Source organism: Odocoileus virginianus, chromosome 9 (genome assembly GCF_023699985.2).
Source record: "Odocoileus virginianus isolate 20LAN1187 ecotype Illinois chromosome 9, Ovbor_1.2, whole genome shotgun sequence".
NCBI lineage: Eukaryota > Metazoa > Chordata > Mammalia > Artiodactyla > Cervidae > Odocoileus > Odocoileus virginianus.
This window is the reverse complement of record NC_069682.1, coordinates 28,801,258-28,815,010: the sequence shown is the minus strand read 5'-3', so window position 1 is coordinate 28,815,010 and position 13,753 is coordinate 28,801,258. Positions and strand designations below refer to the sequence as shown.

At 37.5% G+C, this 13,753-nt stretch overlaps 1 protein-coding gene across 1 annotated transcript in view; it reads left to right on the top strand.

The window, feature by feature from the left end:
- Positions 1-13,753, top strand: part of CUBN (cubilin) — a 255,728-nt gene that overhangs the window by 19,342 nt on the left and 222,633 nt on the right. Inside the window, exons 11-15 of the mRNA XM_020881287.2 lie at positions 392-510; positions 929-1,115; positions 2,718-2,830; positions 7,314-7,548; positions 11,373-11,554. Coding sequence (XP_020736946.2) covers positions 392-510; positions 929-1,115; positions 2,718-2,830; positions 7,314-7,548; positions 11,373-11,554 — 836 coding nt within the window. The remainder of the gene's footprint in view (positions 1-391; positions 511-928; positions 1,116-2,717; positions 2,831-7,313; positions 7,549-11,372; positions 11,555-13,753) is intronic.

The following is a 13,753-nucleotide window of genomic DNA, read 5'->3' as shown; positions in this document are numbered from 1 at the left end:
GTATTTCTAGGGCTCAGTATGTGTGTACAGACACCGTCATTGCAGGAATGCTCTTTCCTGCTGCCAACCCCTCCTTGATAGGAAACTCCCTTTCCCCTTGCTGGGCCTCACGTTTTTTTTTTACAACTCAGGACTATGACATAGGGACTGACAGCATTAGTGTCAATCTGTAAATAAAGTATTGATAATGTGTCCTGTCTTTCTTATTCTTAAGATTAAAAGCTAGGGGAAAAAAAGATTCTAAATCTTTTCACCTCACACTTTGCCTTGTCTGCCCCCGGGTATGCGCAGACTTTGAGGATTCCTTATCTAGACCACAGAACCTGAGTTTTGTTCCTGGATCTGAGTGAAGGAGACCTGAACTTACATTTCCATTTCTATTTCCAAACAGGTTCCTTACCTCTTTGCACTTGTCTTCCGGGATATACTGGAAATGGTTATGGGCCAAATGGATGTGTGCAACTCAGTAATATGTGCCTGAGTCAGCCCTGTGTAAATGGACAATGCATTGTGAGTCTTTTGTTCTTCCTAAGGGAACTGAGTGCTGAAGAATAAATTTAGTTCACTTCTGTGCAACACGTTTTCTATGATTTATGAGTTTTAAGGTAATGATTCAAGCTTACGATAAAGAGTTGTCAATAGCTTTCAGATAAAAGGCAGGTAATTGGAAAAACCAGTGAGTTCATTTTTTTCCTCTCAGTGATTTACAAAGCAGTAAAACAAAGCCTACAGTTTGACCCAAATACATCTAATTTCTTATTCTTTGGAATTAACATTTAAATGAATTAGTAGTTAGGCTCCTGGAAGATGCTTGTAGTTCAACACCTTCTCCTTGAAATACATAGCATGCTGTTCTTTATTACTTAGGTTGGTTCATGATTACTGTCTGTCCCTCCATTCTGTGACATGGTGTTTCTTCTTTCCTTAGGAAACAGTCTCTGCTTATGTTTGTAAGTGTGAATCGGGCTGGACTGGTGTCAACTGCACAGAAAACATCAATGAGTGTCTGAGCAACCCCTGTCTGAATGGGGGAACCTGTGTGGACGGCGTTAATGCTTTCAGTTGTGAATGCACACATTTCTGGACTGGATTTCTCTGTCACATTCCCCAGGAAGGTACACTCAGCATCTCTTCTACCACAGATGCCCACAGTTTAGGAGTGTTGTCCTTGAGTGTGTCTTGCTGTCGCTTTTCCACTGAACAACCTGCAATCATGTTCAGTTGCTCAGAGGCTTAGAACTAAAGTCTTCCCTTGCAGAAATGGTTTGAAATTCACAAGGTAAGATAAGGTAAATTCAACTTAAGCCATACAAATCTTTTCATCAAAGAAAACATTAATATTTTCCATTTTCATAATGTCCCTTTTGAAAGCAAACTATACTAAGTTATTGTAGTTTTCTAAGGGAGAGTCTTCTCTATAGCAGCCATTTCATTTCCCTGGAACATTACAAATACTCATGTCACTCTCCTGTTCTAAAATACACAGTGGCTCCCTTTTGCCTATTAAATAAAGATCAGGACTAGGTCTTTTGTTTTTGGTTTTTTGGTTTGTTTAGTTTGCTTTTTTAAATTTAAAATAAAAAAATGTCTTTAGCATACTGAGGAATATAAAAGGAGTATACGTGAAAAATATATATTCTTATAAATATATAAAAGAGCTTTTGCCCTCAAGGAGTTTAGTTGTGGAATAAAGACATTTAAACTTAAAATAATATAAAAGAGTGAATTATAGCACAAAGAAGACAACCTTTGGATTCTGCATTTCCGGATTTTTCAGATTCTCCATTTAGTAGCCACAGTTTCAAGGAAGTAGCTTAATTTCTGAACTTCAGTTTTCTTTTTTATAAAATGGAGAAAACTATGTATACCTCCCAATGCCAAATGAAGGTACTGAAGGTTACTAGATAACATGCAAATCATCTAGTGAAATGAGAGTTTATATTATACTGTGAATGAACCTGGGAGACTGTTTTTCAATCATCCTCTACAATCAAGCCTCACCCTAACCATCTAACCTTTTCTTCACTAGTTCCCTAAAAATATGCCCTTTCAAGCCAGATTGCTTTCCTTATCTCCTGATGCCATGTGCCACCACATTTCTGCTGTGTTCCTTTGTTTGGAAAATTTCTCTCCCTAAACCTCTCCGAAGTCCTTCTTTGCTTCCCATCAGAATGTATCTGTCCCCAAGGAGGGCTTCGTATTCAGCCTTCTCCATAAACCTCTTCCACCCGCTCCTCCTCTCCCTCATTCCTCCTGATTTTGAACCAGCACATCTACTGAGGCTTTATTGTGTGTTTAGGACTCTGGTAGACCCTTCGGAAAAATAAGAAAATAAAATAGTCTCCACCTACTTTCAGCTTTTCTTCCAGTTGAGGAGACAAGGTTGATATGGTAGAGGGGAGACAAAAATTAAAGATAAGAATTAAATTGTGTGGGGCCAGGTGTTGCAGATGCAGAGGGAATGAGGGCCAGAGGAAACCCTGAGAGGCAGGGAAATTCAGGTGGAGATGAGGAGGTGTAAGCTGGACTCTGAGCCCAAGGTGGGAGTTGAGTGGATGTTGAAGGAAGAAAGAGACGATAAGAAAGAATGGCAGGCTTTTGTCTCCAACATGAATTACTCAGACTCTCTGAAGCCTTCCGGGGCAGAGTGGGAGTTGCCTGGCCTCCTCCTTTCCAGAGTCTCTGAAAAGCACAGTTCAACTCCTTTTCCTCTGCAGTGTGTGGAGAGTCCCTCTCGGGGATGAACGGGAGCTTCAGCTTCGTGAGCCCTGATGTTGCTTATGCTCATGACATTAACTGCTTCTGGGTTATCCAAACTGAAGAGGGAAAGGTAAATACAATGTCTCCCAGCCACATTGTGTTTCATTTTTATGTATGAGTATGTACTACCTGTATATATTACATTATTTTACATATAATGATAATTCAACCATCATATACTGAGGGCCTTGGGCAAACTCCAGGAGATGGTGAGGAACAGGGAAGCCTGGCATGCTGCAGTCCATGGGGTCACAAATAGTCAGACACAACTCGGCAACTGAACAACAACAGCAAAATATTGAGGACTTTCTAAGTATCAGGCTTTGGGCTAAGTAAATTGTATACCTTTCTCGAAAACTTACACTAACTCTTTTAATTGAAGTATTGGTATCCTCATTTGTGTAGATGAAATAATGGAAACTATGAGAAGCTAAGTAATTGGAAAAGCTTCCATTCATCCCCAACAGGGACTCTCCACACACTGCAGAGGAAAAGAAGTTGAATCGTGAGCTTTGCAGTGTTTTTAAAAACACCCTTTAGCTGGTAACTGGACTAGTTGGATTTTAAAGTCACGTTTGTATTTCAAAGCCTGTGCTTTGTCCAATACAGATACTTCTTTACATGGCAAGTAGCCATTTGTAAAGTCATATTGTTACCAAACTGGTAGTGATCATTCAATGTTATGTTGATCATTATGCCAAAATGGGGACTGCTGTTAAGATGGTTTCCTCATCCAAGTCTTCTCTGATAGCACACTCTCCAAGTGTGCTGTGTTCATTGCTTTACATATGTTTAATTACTGCGTTTTAACTCCCATCAGCTCATTTACCCTTGAGCAGCTGAGACGTCTGTCCAAGGGTGTGAGGTCTTTAAGTGGCCTGCAGGGACCTGAACCCAGGCCATTCGACTCCAGTGACTGGACTGCTGGGCAAATGGTCTTCAAATTAAGATCCTAGCCCAAGGTTTTTAGTGCTTTTATCTCCAACATTACTCAGACTTTTCCAAATATTTATTTCTCAACCAACTCATGGACTCATTAAAGTAAAGTTATATGTCTGACTAGCTAAGGCTTTCCCTTGAAATACTATTAACTTTTCCCAGCAAACTAATGTTGTAGAGGTCATTGTCAAGGTCAGAAATATTTTTTCCCTTGAGCAAGGATTCTTTGGGGTCTGGTGATCCCACAATAGAGTAAACTCCAAAGTCGATCTCCCAGTGGGTATGTTATGTGAATTTCCTTCCTTCCATTTAGTTTTCATGAATTCTGTTTCCTGACATTGAAAACATGTTTCTTTCAAGAAAAAATCATTTTGTGAAAAAATTTTAATGCTTTTCTTGTGAACTTGTAAAAATACTTCATGCTGTTTTTCTTGATTATTGTGAATTTTCTTATCCCCATTACAGTTTACATAATGCAGTTTATATAATATTGAAATAAGGATACTTCAATTTATAAACGTTTATTTGATTTTCATTGAAATTGCTTCAAGGACAAAAATGATGTAATGTTGGGTAAGAGATCTTAAAAGTACCCTAGCATAGCATTTCAAAAACATCCTGATTCCCTTTTTCATGAGCTGAATGTTGTGGTGGTTTTAGATCATAAATTAGATTCTTTCAACAACCACCTTCTGATAGTTTGGCTGTTTCAGATGAGGTTGTCGGCACAAAATCTTTTATGTTTCACTAGTCATATTACTATATTCAAGTCTGCACAGTCTAACATTTTAACTTGGAGACATATTTATATGCTTATTCTCACCTACTTGCATACTCAGAACTCTTCATAATACCTTTCCCCTGATGTCTGCTCTTGGTATTTCTCATCCCTTGATGACATCCAAACACCAAAGATGAATACCGGTTATACAGGCCTACACCCTAGGCCATCCATCCAGGCTGGGTATCAGTTGAGAGGTTTAGAGACCCCTCATAGCTCAGGAAATAAGAGAAGTGAAAGGCAAAGGAGAAAAAGGAAAGATATACCCATCTGAATGCAGAGTTCCAAAGAATAGCAATAAGAGATAAAAAATCCTTTCTAAGTTCTCAGTGCAAAGAAATAGAGGAAAATAATAGAATGGGAAAGACTAGAGATCTCTTCAAGAAAATTAGAGATACCAAGGGAACATTTCATGCAAAGATGGGAACAATAAAGGACAGAAGTAGTATAGACCTAACAGAAGCAGAAGAAATTAAGAAGAGGTGTCAAGAATACACAGAATATCTATTTAAAAAAGATATTAATGATGCAGATAATCACAATGGTTATCACAATGGTAAACCACAATGGTGTGATTGCTCATCTAGAGCCAGACATCTTAGAGCGTGAAGTCAAGTAGGTCTTAGGAAGCATCACTATGACCAAAGCTAGTGGAGGTGATGGAATTCCAGTTGAGCTATTTCAAACCCTAAAATGATGCTGTTAAAATGCTGCACTCAATATGCCAGCAAATTTGGAAAACTCAGTAGTGGCCACAGGACTGGAAAAGCTCCATTTTCATTCCAATCCCAAAGAAAGGCAATGCCAAAGAATGTTTGAACTACTACACAATTGCACTCATTTCACATGCTAGTATAGTAATGCTCAAAATTCTCCAAGCTAAGCTTCAACAGTACATGAACTGTGAACTTCCAGATGTTCAAGCTGGATTTAGAAAAGGTAGAGGAACCAGAGATCAAATTGCCAATGTCCAGTCATAGAAAAAACAAGAGAATTCCAGAAAAACATGTATTGCTCCCTTGACTACACAAAAGCCTTTGATTCACAATAGACTGTGGAAAATTCTTAAAGAGATGGGAATATCAGACTACCTTATCTGTCTCCTGAGAGACCTGTGTGCAGGTCAAGAAGCAACAGTTACAACCACACATGGAACAATGAACTGCTTCCAGATTGGGAAAGGAGTACATCACTGTATATTGTCACCCTGCTTATTTAACTTATATGCAGAGAACATCATGTGAAATGCTGGGCTGGATGAAGCACAAGCTGGAATTAAGATTGCCGGGAGAAATATCAATAACCTCAGATATGCAGGTGACACCACCCTTACGGCAGAAATCAAAGAAGAACTAAAGAGCCTCTTGATGGAGTTGAAAGAGGAGAGTGAAAAAGCTGGTTTAAAAGCAACATGCCAAAAACTAAGATCATGGCATCTAGTCCCATTACTTCATGGCAAATAGCTGGGGAAACAATGGAAACAGTGACAGACTTTCTTTTCTTGGACTCTAAAATCACTGCAGATGGTGACTGCAGCCATGAAATTAAAAGACATTTGCTCCTTGGAAGAAAACCTATGACCAACCTAGACAGCATATTAGAAAGCAGAGATGTTATTTTGCCAACAAATATCCATCTATTCAAAGCTATGGTTTTTCCAGTAGTCCTGTATAGATGTGAGCGTTGGACCATAAAGAAGGCTGAGCACCAGAGAATTGATGCTTTCAAACTGAGATGTTGGAAAAGACTTTTGAAAGTTCCTTGGACTGCATGTAGATCAAACCAGTCAACCCTAAAGGAAATCAACCCTGAATATTCATTGGAAGGACTGATGCTGAAGCTGAAACTCCAATACTTTGGCCACCTGATGTGAAGATCTGACCCATTAGAAAAGACCCTGATGCTGGGAAAGATTGAAGGCAGGAGGAGAAGGGGACGACAGAGGATGAGACGGTTGGATGGCATCACTCACTGAATGCACATAAGTTTGAGCAAACTCTGGGAGATGGTAATGGACAGGGAAGCCTGGTGTGCTGCAGTCTACGGGGTCACAAAGAGTCAGACATGACTGAGCAACTGAGCAACAACAAAGGAATCAGCATCCCTGGGGTCACTGATAAATTATGAATAGGCTGCAGGCTATTTATTAGTCAGTTAAATTTAACTCAAAGTAGATATCATATGTTACTGATTTGGAAGTACTGTTAGCTATACATTTGGAGTGACTATGTTTAATGAACTTTATGATTAATGAAATCTAGGTAAATCTATTTCATTAACCCATTGAACAATAACTTAATGGGTATTTAATGGGTAGTTACACTAGGTGAATAAGTTCTAGAGATTTGCCATACAACATTGTTCCTATAGGTAACAATACAGCATTGTGCACTCAAAATGTAAGAAGGTAGATCACATGCCATGTTCTTATGAGAAAGAGAGAGAGAAAAAAAAAGAGAGAGAAAGAGAAGGAAATTGGAAGCTGTTGGTTATGTCTATTATATTGACTCCATTGATGGTGTTACAGGTGTTCACATATTTGCAAACTTCTCAAACTGTACACATTAAATATGTACAATTCTTTGTACCTCAATAAAGCCATCACAAATCTATCTTGTTAATATTGAGATTTTTTTTTATATTAGCTGAAGTTATGTCTAAGCAATTTTTAACACAACTTTCACACATATTTGTGGATAATTAGGTAATAGGAAATTATAGATCTGTCTCTTGAAAGAGACTCAATAGAAATGCTTCCAATTAGTAGGAGAAATTCTTTAGAATTAACATAGAAGTAAAAAATAATCTCTTATGACCTTTTTTCTTTTTTCAGGTACTGCGGATCACTTTCACTTTTTTTCAATTAGAACCCACAAACAACTGTCCACACGAGTTTCTTCAGATTCACGATGGAGATTCCTCTGCAGCACATCAGCTCGGACGATTCTGTGGCTCCAACCCCCCTCATGAGCTCCTCAGTAGTGATAACGCCCTCTATTTTCATCTCTATTCTGAACATTTAAGGAGTGAAAGAGGCTTTACAATAAGATGGGAAACACAGCTACCAGGTAAGTGTAAACACAGAGAGAAATAAAGCAGGCTCTTGAGGTGACATAAATTGTTGATCAGTATTAGACTTTTGGATACCTTAGCTGTTTTGAGATCTAGTGATATATAATTTCTTTAATTATTTTAAAATAAAAAAAAACCCCAAAATGCAGTGGCCTTCCATTTTGTGTTCAGAAATAATAAAATTTAGATGAACTGAAAGAGTTTAAACAACATGAGTCTTAAAGGGTCCCTTATGAAATTACTAAACAGTATTTTATAATCTCTACTAGTAAATACTGTAGGGATGTTACTGAGGACTCTGCCTCTTCCTTCACTTAGTACTTTTCTTTTTTTTAATCTTCATGTCACATGATGATTTGTTCCTTTGTGGTTAGCTTGTTTTTGGTTCTCTATTTTTTAAACTTTTTTACTATGAATTTTTTTTAACATAAAAAAGTGAGAACAGCACACTGAACCTCTATTTCATTCATCAATAAATTTGTGAATCTATTTCTGAAACTCCTCATCTTTTCTATTGATTTATTTATCCTTGTGCCCCATTGGCTTAGTAGTGAAGCTTGAAATCTGGTTGTGTAAAACCTCTAAACTTGTTCTTCAATAATATGCTAGATCACTCCACATGCAACTTGTTAACTTCCCTCAACAACCTGCTGCTTCAGTTCAAGTCTTGTTGAATCTGTAATGAATTTGGGAAGAAATGACTTCTTAAAAATATTGACCCTGACAATCCATGAACATGGGCTATTTCTTTATTTTCTTAGTTCTCTTCTAATTTAACAATGGTTAGTAGATTCCCATACTTAAGTATTCCACAGTTTTTGTTAATTTCTTCCCCTAGCTATTTAATATTTTGTTAAATGATATTGTTTTTCTAATTTTTTTTCATTTGTTGTTAATATATAGAGATATCCTGTGTATACTTATTTTAAAATATTTGGTTTTGAACCCAGCTGTATTGCTAATTCACGCATCAATTCTAACCATTTTTCAGTAGAGTTTTTTGGATTTCTATACATACACAGTGATACTATCTGTGAATTTGTTATGTAACCTGTTTTTCTACTCTTTTGCCAATCTTTGTAACTATTATTTCTCTTCCTTGACTTATTTCTTTGCTTGGCCAGAATTTCTAATACAGCACTGAATGAAAGTGATGGAGTGAGTATCATTGTCTTGTTCCCAACCTCATGGGGAAATGTTCAGTATTCCACCTTTAAATGTAATGTTTTAACTGTTAAGTTTTTGTAAGTAGCTTTTATTACATTAAGGAAGTTCACTCTGAATGATTATGGCTGGATAACAGATGACTCACAAATTTAGCATTGTGGAGCATTAATCATCTTATTATATTTCTGACTTTGTGGACCAGGAATTTGGAAAGGGCTCAGAACGGCAATTATCACTTGACCTCTTAAGCAGTTACAATCAGATATTGGCTGGGACTGTAGTCATCTAAAGGCTCAATGAGGCTGGAAATCCAATATGACTCAGTCATCTGGCTAACAATTGGTGCTGGCCTCTGGATGAGAATTCAACCAGGCTGTTGACTTGAATGCTACCTGTAGCCCCTCTCCTGTGGTGGTCTTACTAGTGGAAGCCCCTGTGGTGGAACTTCTTTCCAGCATTGGCTTCTCTCAGAATATGCATTACAACAGGACCAGGCAGGTGCCACATAACTGTTATTGACCCTTCCTTAGAGGTCATATTGTATTTCTGCTATATTTTTAACTGGTTGAAGCAGTCACAAGAATACCCTGGAGGTCCAGTGGCTAAGAAAGACTCTGTGCTTTCACTGCTAAGGATGTGGATTCAGTTCTTAGTCAGGGAACTAAGATCCCATAAGCTGTGTGGTGTGGCCAAAAGATAAAAAAGAAAAGAAAAAAAAATTGTTTGAAGTGGTCATAAGCCCACCCATATTCAAGAGGAAGAGCCACAGACCCAACTTCTCCATGGGAGAAGTGCCAAAGAATTTATGAACATTTTCAACTATCACCTTTTATTTCTAGCTTATTGTGAATGGATGCTAAAACATTAACTAGTTTTTCTAAATCTTTTGAGATATGATTTTCTCCTCTGCTTCTGTCCTTTTTTCCCTCCCTTCTATCCTTCTGGGTTTCAAATTGCACACAGAGGTTTGGGCTTTGTCTCCTGTTTCCTGTTGGTCTGCAGTCTTCCCCTTTGTGTTTTCAGCTTAGGCTTTGGCTAAGGACCCAAGGACACATATTTTGGATGCTATTTTCATGCAGCTGCCTTTTCTGTAATACTCTTGTTTGCAAGTCCCAGCCACTTTCGTGGTCCAGAAATCTGAGTTTCACTTCTTTCACCAGCAAGAGTATTGCTGTTGCTGCTGTTTGGGCCCCACTGCCCTGCACTGCTGGTTGAGAAATGCACACAGGGAGTGTTTGATCAAATTCAGTTTTGTTTTTGCAAAAATAACTATATCAGGAGGTCGTTTTCACTTTTCAGTGAACTCTTTGTTTATATCTCTGTTCTTTTTACAAGCTTTTCAGATTTTAGGGATAGTAACTCATTGTATTATATACTATGTTTTCCCTAGCTTTCTATTAATATTTTGCTTTGCTTATGGCACCTTCTTTATTTTTTTTACTTATATGATAATTTTTTAAATACTAAGTTTTAAAAAAGCTTTTCTTCCTCTGAGCAACTGAGATGTTTTCTCATTAGAAACAGTGAGAATCATGTAACTAAATTTGTTTCACTTTTGGCCTTGGTAGCGGAATTTTTTTTTAATAACCTGCATGGCTATGTGAATTTCACAACTTGTATATTTGAAATGTCACTTTATTTTACTTTTTTTCTAATTTATATTTACTCCAGTCTAGATTTATATCTAGATTTCTGGGTTTTTTTTCTATTTTTATAGTAACATACAATAGCCACCGCAGATGATATGCAATTTTAGGGGGTTAGTGGGGTATAGTGGAGGTGAGGTGGTGGAATGGGTGTCAGAAAGCCAGATGCCATTCTTCCTCAACTCCATTTCTGGGAAGGTGGTTCAACTACCCATAGATATGTGAATTTCTTCATTTATAAAATGAATGGTCTGTATCTCAGGGTTAAGACTGCTAATCTTCTCAAATGAAAATTATGTAGCAATGAATTTTTCTAATGTATAAAATGACCTAGTTTGTTGAAAGATTTAGGGGCTGACAGAAGTTCCAGAAATTTTTAAGAGTTAATGCACAAAAGGGAAGGGTAGGGATAAATTAGGAGATTGGTATTAACAGATTCACCCTATTGCATATAAAATAGATAAACAATAAGGACCTACTGTTAAGGCCAGAGAACTATATTAAATATCTTGTAACGACTTATAATAGAAAAAAATCTGAAAAAGAGTATATATATATATATGTGTGTATATATATATATATATATTTTTTTTTTTTTTCTGAATCACTTTGCTGTATACCTGAAACTAACATTGGAAATCAACTGTACTTTAATAGAGTTAATGTACAGGAATTATTCTCTTTCAAAGTGAAAAAATAAATCTGTCATCCCATTCATTATTCATCACTCAGACAGTTCAGCACTGCATTTTAAATCATATCACCATGAGATGGCTAATAAGCATGGAGCTTGATACACGGGTGATTCATTTATTTATCTATCGGTACTCCGGTTTTATAACTTTATCAAACTGGAAAACAGAAGGTCATGCTTAATTTATGAGAGTGTCTAAAACTGCACATAGTTATTTATACAAAGCCTTTCTTCTTGCAGTAAAAGCTATGATAATTCTACATGAATTATAGGTTGCGTACAAATGTAAAGTTATTTTTTCCTCTTATTTCAGAGTGCGGAGGTATGCTGACTGGAACTTATGGTTCTATTAAGTCTCCGGGGTATCCTGGAAAGTATCCTCCAGGAAGAGATTGTGTCTGGAGGGTGATAACTAGTCCTGACCTCCTGATCACATTTACTTTTGGGACCTTAAGCCTGGAGCACCACGATGACTGTAGCAAAGATTATCTTGAGGTAGACCATTGTATTTATTTACTTATGTAAAAAATACATTTATTTATTTATTTATTTTTGCTGTGCTGGGTCTTCATTATTGTGTGTGGGCTTTCTCTAGTTGCGGAGAGCTGGGGCTACTCTTCGTTGTGGTGCATGGGCTTCTCATTGCGGTGGCTTCTCTTGTTGTGAAGCAGGGGCTCTAGAGCATGGACTCAGTAGTTGTGGCACATAGGCTTAGTTGCTCCCGGGCATGTGGGATCTTCCCAGACCAGGTATTGAACCTGTTCCCCATGTTGGAAGGCAGATTCTTATCCACTGCACCACCAGAGAAGTCCAACAACTGCATTTAGATAGAATTTATCATGATATGGTTAGAACTCAGGGAACTGTTATTGGTGATGCCCTTGGATGACCAAAATTTGTAGCAATAGTTAGGTGTATTTATTCTTCAATAGGTAGCTGATGGACAGCTAGATCTTTCTGACTCCCTATTTTGTCAGCAGTGAGAGTGTGGAGTCCTAACCACTGGGCAGCCAGGGAATTCTTGGTAACTCTCCATTCTTAGTTGTGCCAGCTTGTTTTTTCTTACGGGCTCCATTTAAATGTGGGAAGCAGACTGCCCTGCCTCCCCCTGTCATTTCGCAGAAGCCCTGTTTCTTCCCATGCAAATAGCAGATTTTATGAAATCAACCCCCCAGAATGACTATCTTCTCCATAGCAGATTCAAATCTTCCGTTGTCTGCTATAAACTGCCAAGGTGTTTCACAAGTTGACTCTAGGGTTCCATGAAGAAAAATAACCTAATAGCAATTGTGTTTGGACTGCTGAAGGGTGTGCCTCACTGGCTGTATTGATATTGTCACTGGGAAGAAAGAAGTCACCCTCTGTCCCTCCAGTTTACCATTAGTAAAACATTAAAATGTGAAAGAGGAAACATGTGGCATTTGTTGTATTCAAATGCTGTAAGCATGGAGGTCTATCAAAAACATGGCTGTCCATTTGTAAACTGAAAAGATCATTGTGAAGATTGAATTCATATGTTGTTCCCATCTTGTTTACCACCGTAACTCTCTGAGTCCCTTGCAGCAGTGATAAAAGATAATATGGTTTCCCAAGTCCATTAGAGAAGAATGGAGCATAGTGGAATTACTGATAAAAATGGAAGTGTATGGCTGTCAGACAGGAATCTCCATGAGCTGAAGTCATTAGTAATTTAGCACAAGTAATGGATTTGAAACCTTTGGGAATGACTGGAAAATCTCAGTAAGATAATCCTGTAGCTGTTGACATTAAAGTAAAATTTTTTGAAGTTAATTTCAATATATTCTATTAATATCAAATTAGAGGCAGTTTTTTCATTCCTACTTGTTAATTCCTGGATATGCATGTAATGGAAAAGACCAATCATTCCAATAATATTGAAATGCCTTTCATTTCTCAAGAATATTTCAAGGAGCTAGTTAAATTACTGGAGTAAAGTAATGCTGCACTATAACTTCACTACCAGTAGAACAAATAATTTGAGTGGACAAAATTGGTCATATTAAAACATGATATAGTTCATTGGTGTCCTGGTGTTCTATGCAGTACAGAATTTGCAATTACAACAGGATCATAGAATGGCTGGCATGATTATTTAAGAGATTAAAACCCAGCCATTAAAAAGATTTCCTAAGGTCAGTCATAATTAGTGCAGTACTTAATTACTATTAAAAGTTTCACTTTTTAAATTAACAAAACTGTTTTTATGTTGCAGCTAGTCTCACATTACTTCCTTTCCCATCTCTGATCCTCCTGAGTATTTAGACCAAGCTGTGTGCCAGCGTATATTGCTGGCATTCCTTCTTCTTCTGTTTTCTTTGCCTATATTCATTGCTTCTTCTTGATCATTAGGAATTTATCATTTCAAAATGAACATCTGGAGAGTTCCCTGGCATCTCGGTGGTTAGGACCTGGTGCTTTTATTGCAGAGGGTTCATCTCTGGTCTAGGAGCTAAGATCCCACAAGCTGCATGGCATAACCATAAATGAATGAATGAACAATTAAAAGAAACCAAACACCTGGGGTTAAGGAAAACCTCGGAAAGAAAATACTGAAAATTTTTCATGAGACAAATTCAGAGTATACATTTAGCTTCAGAGTTAAAATTCAGAGAGAATGTAAGGCATCTGAATAATGGGAGGAGATTACCCTTCCCTGAACCCCAACTGTTTGCT